The sequence below is a fragment of the Ambystoma mexicanum genome, chromosome 4p (genome assembly GCF_040938575.1).
Source record: "Ambystoma mexicanum isolate Mex_15411 chromosome 4p, UKY_AmexF1_1, whole genome shotgun sequence".
Lineage (NCBI taxonomy): Eukaryota > Metazoa > Chordata > Amphibia > Caudata > Ambystomatidae > Ambystoma > Ambystoma mexicanum.
The window spans coordinates 956,033,072-956,054,360 of record NC_090927.1 but is presented as its reverse complement, the minus strand read 5'-3'; the positions used below and the strand labels follow the sequence as shown (position 1 = coordinate 956,054,360).

Genomic DNA, 21,289 nt, shown 5'->3' with positions numbered 1-21,289 from the left:
TCTGTAAGGAAGGCATGGTATCAAAGTAAGACATACACAAGTGATCACAGTTCAAGGGTGATTATTAAACTGTAAAAGGGGTGGGATAAACGCCTACGCTAAACCTAACTCTAAGATGGGAGCAAGCTACAACCATCAAGTAATAATAATAATACAGTCCTAGTGGCGTCTAGTCAAATAAAAAGGCTTTCACTAAAAAAAACTATTGCCAATCCTTAACGCTACGTTACAAAAGAGTGTGGGATAATGTTCACAAGAAAAGAAAGAAATGTTCACAAAATTATAAGTCAGGATGTTATGGCCAGGGATTGCTTCCCCACGTTTTTAGCATGGGACAAGGTGGGACTCTCGAGCACAGCACACTCCTGGGTTTCTCCAGCACGAGGTTACAGTTCCTCTACCAGTATCAGGGCCTTCTGTGCTTAAGTCTCTTCTCATGCAAAGTCTCTTTATTCAGAGGGCCTGACACACAAAACAACAAAACAAAAGTTACTTCAGATAATCTTTACGTGGGTTCACACTTGGTTCCTCCTCAGCCGGGTTCTGATCCTTCTCTCAATCGTTATTCTCCATCAGTTGGGCTCAGACCAACCAGAGCCCTTGGCGATTGAAACAGAGACTTCCGATGGGTGATCTTGTCTCGCTGGGTCACACTGTTAGGTGATGGCAAGTGCAGGCTTTTTACCATCACAGTTTGCACAGCGTTCCCCTCAGCCGGACGCAAATGCCAATCTGTAACAACAAAACTTCTGCAATGTGTCAAGGACATCCAAATGTACAAAGGATTTGACTTGACCTTTTTATGACCACCTTAACACCCTTATAGCACGGCCTTCCCTGTGGACTCTTAGTATTTATAGTGTCCTTTATCTTTTAAATTAAAAAAAGTCTCTTTGTTCAGGAGAGGAGTACCAGCCAAATACGTTCGACTGAGCGCTTGCGTGACGCTGGACCACTCTTGACTCCGGTACCCAGTTGTTCGTTCATAAACAACCTTTGTCTACTTTATCGTCTTAACGGCTGCTGCTGCAACCTTGAGCCTAACACAAGCCGGTCTACTGTCAGGTGCTTCCGACTCACCGAATGTGTTGAGCTCGCTCTGTTGCTTTTTCCGCTGGAGTCAAGGACGGTACCTCGATGGTCACCACGTCTCCCCACCCTGGCTATCAGTGTGGGAGGGTGCCATGTACCGCTGACACCTGCTGCACCTCCTTTCAGCTGCAATTTCGGTCTTACATATCTTTCGTCAGAGGCTTCGCGGATTTGGGTTCAAAAGGGCAAGGGTAACTCCCTCCTTGATGTCCTTTCAGGTCTCACCGCCTTTCGCCTCCGTTTGAACTGCCATCCTGGAATGGCTGCTTCCTCGTGAGTTTGGCTATGCTCAGAGTGTAACAAGGAGAAAGGTGGGGCAAGGGAAAGCCGCCTTTTTTGTTATAGGGGGGCTTGACTCAAAAAGGCACTATTATGTAGTAAGGAAGAGAAGAGTCATCAGCTACCCCTTTACAACCATGTAGGGGCAGTAGGCTTAAAAGAGGCAGGCAGCTAGTTTGTACTCGTACTAGCTATGGTAGGTCACAAGATGATTTCGAGAGAGTTTTATGATCATTCAATTTATTCATAAACTCAGACACACATCTAGAAGCTGTAGGTTCACAAAAGAAAAACAACAATTGAACCTTTAAAAACACATATAAACCCAATTGAGCTCGAAAACGAAATTTCAAACTGTTCTATATATCACAGTTGAGTGAGTGAGGGTTAGTAACATAAGTATATAGTGCGAATTTCAATACTACTTGTCGACTAGTAGTATTTGTTGTCGACACAAAATTATGTTTCCGGTTCAGGATGGAGTCAGCCTTCACTTGGATTAAGTTGGTCACAGGTGAAGGGTCCGAACTGTCATCAGGACGTAATTCAAGGAGGTGAATAGGGACAGATAACACATGAGTGGGTGTGTGGGAGAAAGGGTGACCTTACAGGAAAAATATATTTTTCTTGTGTAGAAACTGCGTGCTGAAAGCCTACCTTGGTAGTATCAGCGGTTGAACTTGAAGTTGTTGAGTGCCTGCGCTGGTTGCTGGCAGGACGTCTGTAGCTACAATCTACAGAGAAGGGGGTAACAATGAGTTACCCGTATAATATGGTGATTCATAGGAACTTAAGTGGGTAGCAAAAAAAGGGGGGGGGGCATACCTTAGGATGAGGGTATGTCCAGGTCCAGTAGTTGAGGCTGGAGGGTGCACGGTCTTAGTGCCGTGGTATCAATGACAGGGGTTAAGTTGATAGAGGATGAATCATGGTCACTGAATGGAGTGAAAAAATCGAGGAAAGAATTAAAATTAACTTGCTGATGGTGGCAGGGAGCCGTGGGGGTGCCTAGAGTGATAAGTACACGAAGACTGTGCCTGAGTGATAAGTACACAAGGCTGTGCTAGATAGATTGCTCAGAGTGTGCTCCTGTGCTCCACCCTTTATCCCAATGGGGGAAGGGAAAGGGTTGTCAGGTGTGTGTAGTTGTTGGCAATTGCCTCACTCTGCCTGACCCTTGTGTCGGGACATGTCAGGTAAACGGCTCAGGTATTGGTTCATTGTCGTTCACGCTGTGAGAAAGTGTTTGTGTTGGAAAAGGGGGCAGGTGGAATAGAGTTTGAGTATCCTACCAGGCAGGATGAGGAAAAGGTGTCATAAGGAAAGGGATACCGCGTCTCACCCTTCAGTGTCCCACTTCCACTCCCTGAGGACCCCTCATCCAGATCATCCTCCCCCACTGCTCCACCCCCAGGAACTGGATCCAATAGTGATGGCCGTGTCCTGGCCACCTGGATGGCAGATCCCCGGGAACCAGCGAGTGAGACACCTTCAGGTTTTTCAGAGCTCTCACCTTTGATATGCAAAGGAGCAGATAATAAACATGAAATCCTTGTTCCCCACAGAAAGGTCTCGTGACTCACCACTGCCAGGTCGTGTCAACTGCTCTTCTGATGGCCCTGCAATTCAAATTCATCCGCACACGTACACCACTGCCTTAGTTTTTACGGCCAGCCGCTGCAACCTTTAATAGGCAGCTTGGGAGCAGGTGTAAGTGGATCTGGGTCTCCTGGTCTAAGCCCCGCCCACCTGGTGCCTTCCTGGTTGCTGCTCTTTTTCACCACTTCCTTTGCATCTTGTACTCACGCTGACCCTGAATCATGCTGTTCCCATCTTCATCTTGTATCCTGGCTTGCAACATTATTTGTTACTACTGATTTCTGCAGTTGTATTCGCTCTCCTCTCTTTCTTCTCCACTCTTTTTGACTGCTTACTCTCCATTCTCTCCTCCCCTCACCCTTTTTCTATCTCTTCCCCTCCTCCCCTTACTTTCTTCTATGCACTTACTCCATCAGAATTGTCCCTGGACCTAGTATGATAGCAGCCTCATCTGTCGCTCCCCCATCCCCTTACTGTTCCCCCCCTCCCTCCAGCACTATCTGAAACGTTGTCAGGCCTAGTACGATAGTCGCTTGTTTTGTTCCTCCCTTTCTGCACCCCTCTCCCTCATGTTTTGTTTTTCTCCGGCTCTACCAGAAATGTCGTCAGGCCTAGTTCGGTAGTCACCTGTCTGTTTCCATTTCCTTCCCACTCTCCCCCTCCCTTCCTTATCTATGTCCTAGCTCTTGCACTATCTGAAATATCGTCAGGCCGAGTACGATAGTTAATTTCACATCCTTACTGTTCATGGCCTGTAAGAATGTCATTGTATTTTCCCTTGTTCCCTCCCTTACCTTGAAGCGCTTTGAAATACATTGTGTATAGGCGCTATATAAATAAACTATCCTATCATATATCATACCATACCAGTAGGGGCTTCCAACCAGGCCCCATGGGTCGCCCTCAATGTGCTGCGCAAGTGGCCATGCTGTGTCCAGCTCCACCACATGCCCAGCGCTTTCGGCATTTCCGCACATGCTTCACTTCCAGTATCGCTGCTGCCTGCAAGTCTCCTTGCAGCAGCAGCTGATCCTCAAGCAACCCATCATATAGAACAGCGATCAGGGGCTCACAGCTGCAGTCCCGCAATTTCGACCCATTCCAATGTTGTTTTTAAACAGATTTTGGTGTCTTTCAATGGAGCTATGAAGGCAAGCAGCCATCCTGCTTGGCTGCTCCAAAGCGCCCCCCGCTTTGCACTGCTCTTGCCCACAATAATCTATAGAGTACTGTCCTGTGGTACAGGACAGCAGGGCAACCTGACCCCACGTTTCGCTTTTGTGGCGGTAGTCTTGCTCTGAATCCCTGTATCACACACCGAATAACTGATCTGTACTCAGAACATCATGGATCACCACAGAACCTCCACTTCACCCTGGACCACAGGTACGTGGAAACAGCGCTCAGCGATTGTTGACAGTAAGTTTGTCTTGTCTAAACTTTAATTAACTACCAGCTCTCTATTGAAACTATTGTTTGATCCTTTAAGCTTATAATCTTTTTATATTAATGTAGTTAAATTGTCCAGAGGTCATATGATCTCTGTGAAAGGTCTTTAGTAGAGTATCTGGGGATTTAAGCAGGTCTGTATTAGTCATGGATACTGTGGTGGACAAACAAAACCGGTTACACAAAGCAAAGGTTCAAACTTACTTTATTCAACAATAGGAACCTTTTGACATTACCATACATATAAACTAGGGGTTGATTTTCAACCGAAGAGGGATTCCCTCCTTGGAATTGTCCCAAATTGATTAGTCGCAAGATGGATAAAGAACAAGAAAATGTGTCAGGGTTTTCTCTCTAGTGTGAATACTGGTCACCCCACAGTTTGTTTTGTCATCTGGGCTCGAGAGCAGGGACATGTAAGTGCACATTGCTGCTCAGTTCTTTCTGTCTCTAGTTTGCCATCTGTGGCATTTATTTTGGTATTAGTTGCAGGGATCTGTTTTGAAATACAGTGTGCTACTGCATCCTTTCTAAGGCAACATTCTGTATAATAACAGCTTTGGGCTTATTGGAGCAATAATACCATTCGCAATTCTGGCTTAACAGGCTACAGCCATTTCAGAAGCACTTTAGGGGGCTCTACTATGGGGGAGTACTATGCAAAATATCTACAAGCTGCTATTATGTCCCTTGTTTCCATTAAAAAGCAAGTTACATCTCCTTCTGTGGCTGAGCCGGCTTCTCTCAAACCCTTTCTTTATGTGGTAGGATTATGGTCTGATTAGCTAGCAAGGATCGATGGGCTGGTTCTTCAATATTTTCAGTCTATAGGACACCATCTTATGACAAAGTGTTTAGCCGATATGAGAGGAGGTTTTATCAGCTTGGGCTTGAGCATATTTTGGATCACCCCCAGGGACTAAAAAAGGGATATACGGAAATAGTCAGTGCCAGATACTGTGACTGGATGAAACATTTAGCTCTAGTGGCAGTGAGTCATGGTTCTCTGATAGATACTTATGTATCACCATTGTCCGCCACTGGTCAACAGCGCTTTCTGATACAGACTTCTCCCTACCTGCTTTGATCTCTTCATATTATATTTTGGGTGGGACCTTTGTCAATACTTCAATCAGGCTGGAATGATTCTCCTAACACTCACATGGTCTGTATCACTGAGAAACTATGTATGCCTTTTTTCTCCGACTCCAGCTTTGAGGACAAAGTGGTTGTATCCCTGCTTTCAATAATGGGAGAAATGATGGGCTGTCTGTGAGAAAGCCTTATTTATGTCCAAAGCAACAGCACCACCCTGGATACAATTTGGATCTGCCGCCCAATTCCTTTATGACGTGTGGTTGATTAGGCAGAGATATGCTACTCTTTAAGAATCGAATATTGTGCTATATCACAATCTTAATTTTGTTATTGTATATTTTTATGGTGCTCTGTTTCCATTTATGTAAATGATTTATGTTACAATGGTGTTGCTTTGCTTCACAATAAACAAAATAGAATATTTCATTTGAACTAGGCTCATTAGGAAATCTCCCTGCTGGGATCTTCAGAGTTTACAGAATTCCCTAACATACACAGTCCTTGCTCTAGGGTCTCTGTAGTGCAAGAACTGCCCCAGTCTACAGCCATTACAGGGCTTGTTCTAGTCTCCTACCTGCATATAGGAGTTACAAAATTGCATGGGTTTAGTTGTACACACTGACACACCTGTTTCAGAGTTTATGTCACTCAAGTGAGGACAAAGCCCCAATTGTGGAGAGGGGCCTGCAACTCCCTCCCAGTACCTCCTTCCGGTAGCTCACAGCTCTAGCGATGTTGCCTGGGTAGGCTGCTTTGCTGACCTGCAGAGTCTCCTCCTGGTCTTGTGATGCAGGCAGAGAACTAACCTTATCACAGTACACTTAAGGTGCTAGCAAAATCTTCTTGAGTCATCTTTTTCAGGGCTCTGATTTAATCCTTGGAGTTTGATTGGTTGTTATGAGGCAACTGAGGAAAGGGGTTGTCAGTTGGCTGGTGAGTAAGTAACGATCTGACCAAAATAGATGGAAGTAAGCAGGCAGAGTACGTTCATCAGATAACCCCCATATGTGCCCGTCACTCAATTTCCACATACTTCTTTGCCCGGCAGCCACACTTACACAGTTTCCCATTGCTCGATAGCTAGCTTCATGCTCAACAAAATAAAGAAAACGGAATTAAGATAAATGGTGACTAAGATGAATGCCAGAAGAGGGATGACAGTTTGTAAAGGAAATGTCAGATAGAAGCAGTACTGGGGTATGGCTACATCTGGTACCAGAAAAGGGGACCATAACCCCCAACCAAAATCATTATAGCTTCTCTAATTGATTGGTAACAACGCTATGAGGTAATTAAAAGAGGGTTATGACATGGGTCATTGGTATTTCATTGGTTTTCTGTTTTGGGTGGCTCAGAATTCTGCTTTTAGGCATGATTTGTTTTCTTTGAAGGAGAGCTTTGGATGTGGCTGTTGCTGGACGTCTGGTGTTTATATGTTCTGACAAGTCAGTTATAGGAGACGGATAAGAAGACTTGGTTCAAATGATGATGGTTTTCCCTAAGCTTCAAAAGAAAATAAACTGGTGCTCATGAATGTCTTACAAAAATGCAGTCCTCTGTACGAACTTAATCCGCCCTAGTGTCTGACCCTACCACTTATATCAAAGGAAACATCAACATAAGAGTAATTGGACCTTTTTCTTATTATTAACTTTAGTGTATGAAGTGCCTTGTGGAAAGCACTTGCAACCAATACTTATGTTTTTACAAGCATCTTCAATAGAAATGAGTTTTATATGTAAACAAAATGGCAGTATATCTCATATATAAATTCGGGTGTATGAAATAGATAGTATACCCTCACATCCCTCTGCCAAGCCATCAAGATGGACTGAGAAAGATGTAATTGAGCTGCTGTTCCTTTTTTGCACTGTTCAGAATAAGCCAGTTATCCTTTCTCACTTTCAAGAAAAGGTTACTCTGCAGCCCCACACTAATGTCCTTGTCAGTTCAAAGAGCATGTTCCTCAATTGGAGTAAGTGGTCCTGTAAACTGTTGATTAGGTAAAAAAGGCTCTGGAATTACGTTAAGAATCTGTTAAGAATCTGTTTCTTGTTCACCCTCCAGGGTGTTTGACTCTCCTGGGTTATTGTATCTCTTATCCAGTGTGGGCCTTCTGGCTCTTCATCTTGGCACTGGTCTCACCATTCATTGGGGTACCTGGTTTCTCAGCCCTACGTGGGCTAACTGGCCTCTCAGACAATACTCCGTTTATTGTTGCTTTGACCTGTTTGTGGGTATCTTGAGGCTCAGCCCTGTGTGGGTTTTTCAGCCTCTCAGGCAGTCTGGACTTCATATCACTCTCACCCACCCCCTTGTGGTGTACCTAGTGGCTCAGCCCGGCTTCGGTTATTTGGCCTGTCAGGCCATCTGGACTTTGTATCACCTTCATCCCCTTGTGGGGTATCTTCTGACTCATCCCAGCTTGGGCTATTCAGCCTCTGGGATCTGGCTTTCACATTGTTTTCACTCCCTCATGGAGTAGTTAGGTGCCTCACTGCCCTGTCAGCAGAGTAGCTGGATCTCAGCAGCTTTGCTCGTCGACGGAGGCAGCTTCTCCGTTTGCTGTGGAATCATGGTACCAACGTCCTTGTGCTCTGGTATTCCACTTCGGTTCCTCCAGTCTGTGACCGACCGGACTTTGACAATGGAGCTACTGAGTGCCAGTTTGCTGCATCTGCAGCAGGCGTCTCTCAATTTCTCTATGGCCCTGAGCTTCTCAGGCTCTATCTCTTTGTGCACTCAGCAGAGTTCTGCAGGCTCTGGGTTGCCTCCACAAACCACGCCATCTGCATGGCCCTGCCTCCAGGCTCAGAGTCATCTCCTCTGTGCGCCACAGCAGGTTTCGGGTTTGCACCCTCAGGATGGCTCTCCACTCTCTGCATGGTCCGCAGCTCTTTTATGTTCTCCATGGAACAAGAGAGGAGACACCACTGGCTTTGCTTTTCATGTATGGATGTTAACTTGGAGTTCGGTCATTCACTTTTAAAGGGCCCTACACATTGTTATACTGCTCATTCCTCATATAACCAACACAAACTTGAGATTCTGCTTTCAAGAGTGGTGTAGTAAAATCCTTAGCTAGGGATTCCTTTTCCCTTAAGGGGGGTAACCCCAAATGAGCTCCCGCTCGCCCTGTCCAGTAGGGGATGTTCAGAGTTGTGGGCACACTGCCCTATTTCCAAAGGGCGTGGCTCCCCCTCTGGGAGAAGGGACACATTACATAGATTCGTCACAATGCACATTTTTTGTTTGCCACCTCACTCCGTTTTATTAAAGTTATGAACTGTACAAGGTTCAGCTTTGGACCTTGATGGACAAAAGGAGCATGCCTGAAAGAAAATACAAAATTGCTTACAACACCACAGGCAATTTTTGAGTGATAAATAATGCTGCTTTCACTAACAGCATCACAACCAAATCAATCACCAAGAAGGACAGGGATAGGCTTGGAACATGCGAGAAAATGCTGGTGACAGCGAATGGAGTCTCTTGCTGCTAGAAAGGAGCCCTTCTGTTGCATCACTGACCATGCTGTTTCCCATTGACAATTTTCAATGTGAATGAGGTGAACTGTAATGGAAAGGTCCACAAACTCCTACTGCAGCCTAGTGGACTGTCCCATGAGGGAATCTTATGAACGTGCGCAGTGGCGGTTCACGAGTCACTGAGTGTAAATACCTCTTCTGAAAGGCCACAGTAGTTATTTAAGTTCTTCTCTTTTAATTTCTTTCTTTCTATCGTTTTAATAGTACCGGTGTACCCAGTCACTGAGCCTTCAAAGTTTCCAACTGATTGCTCTACACAGAAATAGTGAGTTACTGAAATATGTATTTTAACAAACTTTATCCATCACGCTGGACGGGTATGTTCCATGATACATCCAACTTCAAAATTCACAAAACGATTAACCACACAGTTGACGTTGATTATATTGTGTACACTTACATTTTAATTATCCCAAAAAACAGATGCGTTAAAAAACATCAATTTGTCATGGGTGGATTGCAGCAAGAGTACGGATTGCGTAAGGTAACATAATTGTGCTTCCAATTGATCTATGGAATCACCACAAGGTAGTACACCTGCAGTTAGCATACAAACCAGTGTAAGTATGGAAAAAAGTGATTTGTGTCAATGCTTCTACTGGTGTGACAGATCATCTAATGGCATTTGCATTACGCTATTTCATAAAAGCCATGGAAAACATTGTACCTGAAAAGGTAAAGATGATGCTGTTCGATGTTGGGCAGTGTGAGCAATGACGAATCGTGAATCCATCTGCCTTGAATCACCATCTGCACCAAATGTATTATGTTCAGGGCCGTTATCAGCCATCCTTGGTGTGCAGCAATATCCAGCATTGCCTACACAAAATACACAACAGCAAAACAAGGTCAGACCATTTAAAGTATGGGAACTGCTCATGATATTTGCATGTTTTTACTTGCAATGTTCTGCAGACAATGGTTGAGGTGGACATGGATTGCGTGCGAACTATTACTCCCTGCTACTTGAAATCTACACAAATGGATGAGTGCATGGCTTGGTCTCGCAGTTCACAATATGGTAGAATGAAGAGATACTCGAGAAAAGGCCTACTCATAACTGTGAAATAAATTGAGGCACAAAGCCACTAAGGAAAATAGGGGCTTTTTGATGCTTCATAGACAATAGACAGTTAATGAGGTAATAAGTAGACATTACAAGTAACGGCACGCAGCAAAACAAGAGCAAATGTGTACCTTGCATTTTGTGAAACAAACTTATGAATAAATTAATAAACAGCAACGAATAAAGTTTTATGTATTTATTGTGCATTTGTAAGGCGCTTATACATCAAGTAAATTGTGTTTCAAAGCACCCACGGGGCAACAGGGAGGGGACATGGGATGAAGCTCAAATACAACAGTGAAAGGTAGAGGCGGACTTACTAGGCCTTGTGAGCTTTCGGAAAGGTGCAAGTGAAGGAAGAGAGAAGGACGAGGAAGTGTGGGGATTATGTGCTCAGTGTATCAAGAGCTAGAGAGTGAGCAGCTGTGAGTGCCTAGGTGGGGTGGTCAGCCGCAAATAAATAATTAAGTGCAGGCCTGTGGTGACATAGCAAGAACACTCTAACAGCTTGCAATCTCTTGTATTCTATGGTATGAATCTCTAGGGGTAGGGACTTGAATTTAGTCTATACATAGCTCCATTGGTTTAGGTTGCCATTGTTATCGGAACATTCAACCTGACTAACAAGGTTAACCATCATCAATGTGTAGAAATGAACTCTCGTTTATTTAGTACAAGTAGAAAATACATATTCGGTTAAAACCATAGTTAATTTACTCGTGCAAGATTAAGTGAACTGTAAAGGAATAATCTGGGTGCTGCCGTCACAATGTGCATAGCCCCAGGGTCAGCGTGGATCTGTTAAAAAAGTAATGATCCAGTCCCATCTAACTCCAAAGCCGTTTGTCTCCTTGTAAAGCCTCAGTGAGTTATGGCAGTCTCTGCGTAGGATTGTTTATGTTCTTAACTAACATGCTCCTATCCTCCGGATGATGGACACCTGGTGAGATGAATAATCACTTGAAGACCCCCGATGAAGAGTTATTGTCTCGAAACGTGTTGGGTCACCCTTTTGCTGATGGAATAAAATATTTGTATGTGAAAAAGTACTGTGTAATGCCCCGCTGATAGGCTTACATACACTAATTTGGTTTGATACTTAATAATTGCATTAACCTCATGAATGAGATATGAAAGACGTTCACAACTGTTTGGCTTTTTGGTAAGCCTGTGATAGAGTGCAGGGGACAGGAGTTCTGCTACTTTAGGGAACGTTTTCTGTTGCATTTAGACAAGCTTGAAGACTGGCGTAACCATGCGAAAATGTTACCTTTTAATCTAACCAGTTTTGGTGTGGGTATCACTGCAATCTGCTAACCCTAGATAGCACTGATGAATATACGTGGTTTAGGCGGGGTCTTCCTCTGTATCTAGCCTGTATAGATTTTTCGGCTGCATTTGACACAGTCAGTCCAGGCAAATTGTGGACAAAAGCTGCATGCACATAAAATACCTGGTGGCCTCCTATGGGGTTTGTATGGATCAGGCAGGTAAAGTCTCCAAATGGATAAAATCCTTCAGAGGTGTAAAGCAGGATTGCTTACTTGCGCCCTGCTTATTTAATCTTTACTTTGACCTACAGGACTCCCTAGAAGTAGCTGGAACATGTCCCATAAATATTTTTAAATTGTCATTGTCTTGGTTAGGCTATACTGACAATCAAATAATCATGGATTATACTCTGCAGGATCTTCAACAATAGCTGAATAATTTGGAATTGTATTCCAGCAGTAATGATTTGAGAATCAACATAGCCAAAACCAACATAATGTTTTTTAAAGAAGGGAATAATCGAAAATCTTCAGAACCAGGAAATCGAAGTAGTGAGTACAAATATTTAGGTGTTGTTGTGGACTACAAGTTGAAATGGGTTAATCAGTGGGAACTAGTGAATTTAAAAGGCTAACAAGACCGCAGAAGCAATTAATGCCTTCACGGGCACTCATGGTGGACATAGTCTCCAGTCGATAGTTACGTTATATAAAACGAAAATTAGATCAATTATGATTTATGGGGCCAAAATATGAGGTGCTAAGTTTACCATACGTCTGAGAAAACTAGAAGGCAGATGCCTAAGGAAACTATTTAGGACACATACTACATTTACTGGTTGAATACATAACTCGGAACCCAATAGTATTAGCTGTAAAGCCGTTGTCTAACAAAAGGTATTGTTATTACATAAGAAGTTAGTTACCAATGACACCCTGATTCAGGGGTTATAGTTGGCCTACAAGTCAATGGATGACCAGCTGAGAAGTTATCTTTTGAAATGTATTGAGGTCCAAGCAGACAAATTAGATTTGGGGATTTTACAACTTCGAACTGTAAATTTAAGGTGGCATTACGAGGGTTACTGCACGCCCAAGATAGAGACCAACGAATTGTGTTGTTGACAACCAAATCTAACAGTAGGGTTCTTTTGAGCCATATAGAGAGTGGAGGCTCTCCAGCAGCTTACCCAATGGCATTTCCATATGGCAATACTGTAAGAAAATTATCTGCCCATTACATTAAATTGTATGCCTTCATTTGAGGTGTTAGGTGGCCGCCTTGGTATGACTCGGGAAAGTAGATTCTGTCAGTTATGTGGTGATCAGTTGTTAGAATCCACACGGCACCTACACTAGTTTGAAAACCTAAGGCAACCTTTTAAAGAAAATATAGTAATTAAGGTTTGAGTTTGGATATGCAATTACTTTGGGTGGAGTTTTTAAATGGTAAAGATTTTAACCTAATTTATTATGTTGTAAAATGTTGTGATGTGGTGTGGTTTTTGTTATCTTGAAGGATTTATATGATATGTGAAGTTATTTTGATACCCTGAAAGATTAATACTATATTCTATTCCATTTAGAGGTTGCAGATTATTTTGATATGTTGGATATGCGTATAAGGTCTTTTATAAGGCTACATGTATACTGAAATTTTAAAAAGGTAACTGAGTAACTCCAACACAAAAGTTCCAGAGGAATAGAGTTCCTTATTCCAGAGGGTGTTTGCCTTCCCCTGGATTTCTCTTCCGTTGGTTTGTATGTTTATTTATTTCTAATGCGCGCCAGACCCGTGGGTATCAGGTTGTTCCTTCAACAATGTCAGTTCCTTGGATTTTTCTTGGTCAATAACACAACTGGTACACAGAACAACTTGACTCTTTCAGCCTCATTACACGTTGTCCGGTAAGGGAATACCGTTACCGGTAACGAAATACCGGCAACGTTATTTTCCCAAGCCGATCACGACCCGGACCCACCGCTATTAGCGCACCCGTAAAGTACGGTGCCACTAATAGCGGCGGTGCCGTGTGCGTGCGACCCCCACACCGTAAATAGCGCCATGGCGCTAATAGCACACAATCACAACCCATGCGTACATGGCAATACCGGCATCCCAAAGACCCAAAAAGCAGTTATCGGCATGGCGCTAATAACAGCATCGAAAACCACACGTTAACAGACCTGAGCAGTGTTCCCATCTGCCACAGGTGGACACACAATCAGCACAGGTGGAGGCAATGGAGACAGGCAGTACTAAAGAGCACACCACACCCCTTCCCACACCCCTTCCCACAGCAAGATGGTCCCAATACCAGCAACATGACATGGGCTTGTGTACATTATTGCAGTGCAGCAGCAACAACAACAGGCAGCACAGATGAGACGAAGGAGGAGGAGGAGGGCAAGACTGGCGCAGAGAGCACCACCAGGGCACCCAGAAATACCACAAGGGCAGCCAACAAACCCCCGGATTCAAGACGAAGATGACCATGGCATGTGTAAGGCTCATCAGATAGAATGTGCCCATGCCACCATGCAACCACCAGATGAGCATGATGTGGATGTGGATGAGTATGGGTGAAGTGCCCCGCCAGGACATGCAAGAGGCGATGGCACAGCGGGACAGGATCTGCGTCAGCATCTGAATCTGGAATAGCATCAGGTACAAAGGTGGGATATCATGGATGGAGAGATGTGCATTGTTGCCATTGTGCCCATTTTGAAGCCCACAAAGACCCCTGTCCCAAAGAAAATCACACATACACAATGATGGAGACCAGGCCTGTGTTTCAACCTCAGAACAGTGTATTTCAAACATAATATGAACAGAAAGTGCTTGACCCCAACTGTGCAAACGCCCTTACCCCCCTCCCCCCACAACACCCCCGAAAATACACCCTTACCCCCCTCCCCCCACAACACCCCCGAATACACCCTTACCCCCCCTCCCCCCACAACACTCCCCCGTGAGCCTCCAGGCGTGATTGTGCCCTTCCCCACATGTGGCCGATAGTCCCTGATGGCCCTATTTGTCAGTGCCTGCTCCGTCTTCGGGTGCCTGCGATGTGGGGTGCCTCAAGTTGCGCATGGACCGGCGTAGGGGGCTAGTGTGACGTGAACTCCCTGAGGAGGCGGGCCCTGTTCATCCGTGGTTGGTAGCGGGCATCTGCGCTCAATTGCATCTGCAATGCGGTTCATGGCCTGTCTTAGTAGGCCCATTTCAGTGCAGATGCGGGTGGTGCATGCCTCCATGCACTCCCTTGTCTGCTGTGCAAATGCACCAATGTCCTCCCTCAGGCGCCCTGTCTCCGCCTCTGTATCACAGCTGAGAGCCCATGTTGCATGTCGGCTGCCGGTGGCATGGCTGATGCGCCTGGATCCATTGCACATCAGGTGTGGATACCTGTGTGCCCAATGACACATGTGTGTGGGTGGGTGTTCCACCTTGGCTAAACGGACCTGGTGAGAACATCGGGCTTGACAGTGATGTGCGTGTTGGTATGGGGCTCTGACTCAGATCCTCAATGGCAGGTTCTACCTCCGCATCCCAACCTGGGGCAGTGGCTGCTGCCTCACCCGTTGAGCTGGTGGCAGCAGAGTGCACTTCCCCAATGCTGCCCTCACTAGCTGGGAGGCACACTCCTGTGGGTGCCACGACGGCAGCAGGCATGGCCTCTGGCTGTGTGGAACTGCTGCTCCTGTTGCCTTTCTCCCTTTGAACCAAGTCACTCCTCCCGGGTCCCCTAGAGGATGTGGTGGTGTCCCCCGTGGCATCTCTTCTGGCCTTTTTCCTGGGTGCGGTAGCAGGTGTTGAGGTGCATGCCTCCTCAGTATCCGTGTGTGAACCTGCAGGGGTGAGAAAAGGGGTAAATCATCATCTATGGGTCGACCTGACGTATGCAGGATGCATACGTCATGCCGTCCAATGCATTTGGGGCTCTTCAGTGTGGAGGCAATTAATGGGGATGTTGGCTGGCTCATGCATGAGTGGCCCTGTCTTGGACAGGTATGTGGTGATGCATGCATGTCTGTTTGTGGCTGGATCCACGACATTCATATGGACACATGATTGGGGAACCCCTCACCCTTCACTGCGCATTGTTTGGTGTATTCACCTCCATCAGATTTAATGGGCACGCCATGCTCCATATCTCCGACCCCTTCGATCGATTCAACCCCAATCGTGGAGGCACATATCTCCTCCCACTCCTTCAGCTTCAATGGGGACTCTGCACCACCTCCTGTGCCCATTGCCATGTTGCGGTTCACTGTTAATATATTCCGCACACGGACCCGGAGGTCGTCCCACCTCTTGCGGCAGTCCTTTACACTCCGGGTGGTAGTGCCCACCGCACTGACTTTTTGTGCGACTTCGGCCCAGATGGCCTTTTTCTTAAGGAGGGCCTCCCTCCGCATGTCATTCACGAACAGTACTTCTGCATTGGCAGCAAGTGTGGTGGTCAGCATCAGAAGCTCCTCATTGGAGTATCTTTCTTTGCACTGGCGTTCAGCAGTTTTTTTAGGGCCTTCGGCATCTTCGGGCTATCCGGTATGGTTCCTGGTCGGAGTTCCCTGGATATATATCCTGGATGCAGAGGATAGCAATGGATTGTGTTTTTAAAGATGGCCGCCGTGCTCTTTCCCGTTCCTGTGCGATGGCGTAATTTCCGGTTCCGCTTTGTAACGGTGACCGGTAATAGCGGTGACCGCTATTTACAGGTGGTGGGAGGGCGGAGGCGCTATCGACGGTTTGGACGATGCCGGTAAGGGGCATTTTGGGGGATTTAACGGCAGGGCGGTATGGTCATTTACGGCATGGCGCTATGCTCGTGTCCACGTACTCGTAATGGGACGCTACTAGCGGCCTCTTGCGAGGGCGGACACGCTGATAGCGCCATGCCGTTAAATTCCGATTTTTACCGGACAACGTGTAATGAGGCCCTTTGTCTTTATCTTGTTAGGATACCTTGTGTACTTTCCTGCCAAGTTTTCACTGCTCTTTTAGTAATCAGCACAGTTTCCTATACAGTGCTCAGCTTGTCCTTTCCTGGTGTACTTCCTTACCAGGACTTTCTTTTATGCACACATTTGCCACTGCCTGGTATACTCTCCTGCCAGGGCTTCCTTAGATGCACACACCTACATCTATGGAAGGCTTTCATGTTTATCTGTCTTTCTTACACTTTTACTTTGCGTGGTATACCATCCTACCAGGGCTTTTCTTACATGTGTATTGCATACACTCACAAACTTGAAAGTATTGTGTTTTTCTTCCGTTTCCCCTTTCAAAGAAATGCTCTTTCTCTCTCACATGCTTGGTTAATACTTATTCAGTTTTGGCATGGCTGCCAATATGCCCCGGAATCCCCACTTCCCTTGGGTGGGCTCACCAGCTCTGGCTGGCATATTATTCTTCTCCCCTAGTAAGCCAGTAACAGTTGTTCAGCGTCTCTTTCTCTGTTACTGCATCCGTCTCTCTGCTTCTCCACCTCCCGCGATCCTTGCCTGGCTCTTCTGCTTCGTGTCTTCAGGCTTCGTTAAGGTGACATCTGCTTCCAAATACCTGTGAAACGCCGAGGAGCCCTCTGTTGGCTTCTGGCGTTACTGCAGCGTGTTTCTTCCCTTTCATTGGCTCCCAAGTTGGTCGGCTCCAATCACTTCCTCTTGCCTCGCGGTCTATTGGTTTGTTCTGAGAGAAGAAGCTTTCTCTCTCCAGCAGCGTACTCCAGTCAGCTGTGGCTGCTATTTTAATCTCCTGGCTACAGGCACGCCACTCAAAACTAGAGTGCAGCCTGTACTCTTGGTTTCTTCTGCTCTGCATTACTCGGCTCATCTTCCTCGTCCCAGTATCCTTGTGGTTACGGGAATGGTATGTCATTGTAGGTGTTTTACATCCAAAGTAAGGGTTCTTTAAGGGCAAGTTAGCTCTGAATGACTGGCAGGTAGAGTCTGAAAAGGTGTTTTCATGAGACTTCCACACAGTTCTTGAGGAAAGTTCTTCAGTATTCTTCATAGATGTAAGAGGTGAGGGGTCACAATAAGCCATTAAGGCCTCGGGTATGGGTGGAGTATCCTCAAGAGAGGAAGGGGAATGCTATGCCGTATATGATGGTGCCCTCCCACTCCCCTGGAGGTTGTATCCCCACAGGATACAGTAGCGGCTGCCATCCCCTGGCCACATAGGGAGAGGTCACCGCAAGGAAAGGAGTGACACCATCGGCTTCATCACACTGCACACATAAAAGGCATGTGTTCCCAGAGCAGCACCCCAAGGAACTTTACCGGAAGAAACAAGTCCCTGTACCATAAGCTCTTAGCAGCCACACTTGAAGGCTGGGAGAATGGGAGTTCGAATGGAGAACCCAACCCATTGACTGTGACAGCAGGTCTGGCTTCAGGTGAGGCACTGAGGTGAGCAGATGGTCATCTGCAGAACATGCAAGTATCACAACCTCCGAACCCAATCCGGGTCAATTAGAATCATGAAGAACCTGAACCTGCTGAATCTCCTGAGAACATAGTGGTTTAATTAAAAGTATATATTTTTAAAGAACCTTGATTGGACCTTCTTTAATTTGGAGTCTTTGTACTATTGCTGTTTGGATTGCTACTGTTATCACATTCATACCCCCCTTATGAGAATAGCCTACCCTCCGCCCATGTTATCACAAAAGGTAAAGGAGGCATATCTCTTGACTGTACCTGTTTCACCTTCATAATTGGATTCACTGTTGGTTTGTAGTAGTATGACTGATTAGGTGGTTTAGCCATTACTCCTCAGTATCCCTCTGACCTGTGAGTGTGTTTGTGCTCATGTTGATTAGACTGTGGAATGTTTGGGTCCGTGACTCTTTAGAATTCTATCAAGAGTCAGTTGGGCTTGGTACTGAAGGGGATAAGGGACCGGTGGATGTCTCCATGAAGAATATCTTAACTTATTGAATACTTGACCCATATTTACTTTCCTGCCCTCTCTGTTTTTGCCTCCTATCTTGTAAACCTGTAAGCCCATGTATTCAGTAAACATCTGCATTAAACCCAAATGCTTGGTGCAGTCTTTACATCAAGGTTCAAACGTTTCATACTCCTACATAGCAGTAGTCGTTTCATCACAACACCACTACTGCCATCAACTTGGTGAAAACTCTCAGGGCGGGGTTCAACCCAAATGGCAGCACCTTGAACTGGCAATGGATGTTGCCTGTCCCGCATCTCAGGAATTTCCTGTACTACAGATGGATTCAGTGGACTCAGAGATAAAAGAACACTGAATGCACCTGTACTTCCCCAATGCACATTAAGTGTTAATTGCTTCAAGGCCATACTGCCAGATGCAAGTAACTGCTAGCTGAATGCGTGAACCTTATTGCGGTCTCTGTCAGGTCGGAAAGGAGGTAGAATATTTTGCATTGACTGTAGTGGCCTGTATAACCAGACTCTCAAGGGGCTGCATGGCACAAAAACAATACCAAATCCAATAGCACTAGTTTGTATTTGTTTCCCAAGTGTCTGTCTACTGCCAAAGCAGAGCAAAGATTTGGAGTCAATGAACGAATCAGATCGCTGTAGATGCATTAAATGGGAGGATTATTGCTTTTTGAGGACCTTTGTCCAAAAGAACTGTCCGTTTGTACTGCCCCATCAGCTTCTCCCCGACCTCTAACCCTTTAACCACCTTCTTGATGGTAAGGCAAAAGGCAGCATTCGGATAGGCTATACGGGAAGGCCTGCTGCCTGTCCAGGTTGGGAGATGTGTCAAGGCCACTTGCAGCCAAAATCCAAATGTCTGCATCAGAGAGGCATTCAGGCAATGAAGACCGAGGCAAAATCACAGGTTACAAGCCTGCTGTGATCCGGTCACCTTCTTCCTCATACACAACCTTCAATAAAGGGAAGAACCGTGTCCTAGACTCAGGAACACGACAAAATGGTGTTGATGACTTTGACAAAAGCTGATATAGACGGGTTGATGCAGAAGCCTGGGATCCTTTATGTGATTCGAAGGAGCTGAATTCTGGGGCATGTGACCGGTACCCTGCTGGGCACACTTACTGGATGTTGAGATGCAGCTAGTCCTGGCCCCAACGCCAAGGCCTGTGATGTCATCAAGGCAATGGCGAAAGCTTTAAGCATCTGATTTTTTTTGAACGGTCACTGCTCTCTGGACATGCTTTTCGAAGGAGAGGAGGCTGTGCTTAAAGTCAGATGACTCATCGCTCACAATTGTCCTTTAATGGAGACTCTTCTTTTTATGCAAGGAAAAGGAAGACGAATTACGAGATTCACTCCTAGAGTAGGATCTTTTGTTATGCTTCTTGTTCTTCTTCCCCTGTATCCCATTTTCAGCATTCAGGCCCTTGGTATCCAACTTTGCGAATGTCCTCTTAGGATGAGTGATAATGGGATATTTGGAAAGAGGAGCGCAAACCACAAACTCAGCAGCCTGTTCTCCAAGGGCTTTATGGCTCATGGCCTGACAGAAACCATATTGCTCGACACATATTGATTATTGAGACACCACAGGCAGATGTTGTGCGGGTCCATCATGGGCATTTTAGTATTGTAGTACCTGCAGTGCTTGACCGCCAAAGGTTTAGGGATACTCGGTATGTTGACGCAGTTTAAAAAAATCTTTGTAGCACTTTCTGAGAAACCACGTAATGAGCGCACAGACAAAAGAGAATTGATGTCCTGGGCATTCATAGTGTGCTCCATTTATATTGTGGCCGCATCACTTCCGGTACCATACATGTGAACAGTCTGAGGAGACTGGCATTGGGCTGTACAACGCCACAGCTGGAAAGGTTTCAGAGGATAGCTGTGCTTCGGGGTATCTATCAAGATGAGGAATCTGTGGGAGGATGCAATACGCCAGAAATTCGATAGTATTATTATGATTACAATACAGGGACCATTAATTGGCTGAGGCATAATGCACGGGACATGAATAGGCTTCCAGGAATTGGTATAGGGTACCTGCCATATCATTCTATTTCCCTTGAACAAGCAAATGCGTTCAGTGATTTGTACTCTTGCATGACTTCAATTGAGCAAATGGACTAAACTACCCTATACTGAAGTGTACTGGGAAAATCCAGCACTGGAAATGTGGTGTCCCAATAACATGGAGTAATATGGCATCCTTGTCAGGAAACGTAGCTGTGAAAGAAAACAATATTTATGGCATGATCAGGTTTTATCGTAATAATGAGACAATTATTTATTTATTTATTTATTTTTATTCCCATTGTTTATAACCTCATAGGTTTTTACAACATGTTTTAAAATTTTTCTTTCCCAGATGAGACAATTATAAACACCAACCAGTTCTTCCTCTAAGAGTTATGTCTTATAATTACAAAAGATGAATGGAAAGAGTCTTAGCTCAATCGGAATGAAACATTGATAATGAAGGTTTCACTTCCCGAGTGGTTTTTAATCGTCTCTCATACTTCACTCGGTCTAATCATTGTCGGGTTCTGTTAATCCACTTACATCATGTATCATTATCTGGAAATAGGGTTTAGGTGTCAACATGATGCTTCCAAAGTAAAACCCATTGAGGGGTCTTCACAACACAGAAGGTTTACTATTCTCCCAGAATACATGAGCCACCATAGTCGCCATTGGCCATTAACAGCCCAGACTGGTGACATTTCTTGCGACTCTTTCACAGGCAAGATATCCCATTGGGTGCCAATTTCATAAGTAGCCCGTAGCCCGTCACGCATAAGAAGTGAGCGGTAATCCATACAACTTCAATTTGAAGGACTAAGAAACAAGTCACAGAACAGAGTTCTTAGATGTTGCCACGCAATTTTTTATAATAGCAGAAATGACACTTTAAAGTTGGAAAACCTTGTTACATCGTTAAAAAAACA

At 45.3% G+C, this 21,289-nt stretch overlaps 1 protein-coding gene across 2 annotated transcripts in view; it reads right to left on the bottom strand.

Moving 5' to 3' along the window:
* ASCC3 (activating signal cointegrator 1 complex subunit 3) overlaps positions 1-21,289 on the bottom strand; it is a 2,962,611-nt gene that overhangs the window by 116,967 nt on the left and 2,824,355 nt on the right. For both annotated transcript variants that reach the window (XM_069606524.1, XM_069606525.1), the window contains exon 39: positions 9,733-9,884. In XM_069606524.1, coding sequence (XP_069462625.1) covers positions 9,733-9,884 — 152 coding nt within the window. The remainder of the gene's footprint in view (positions 1-9,732; positions 9,885-21,289) is intronic.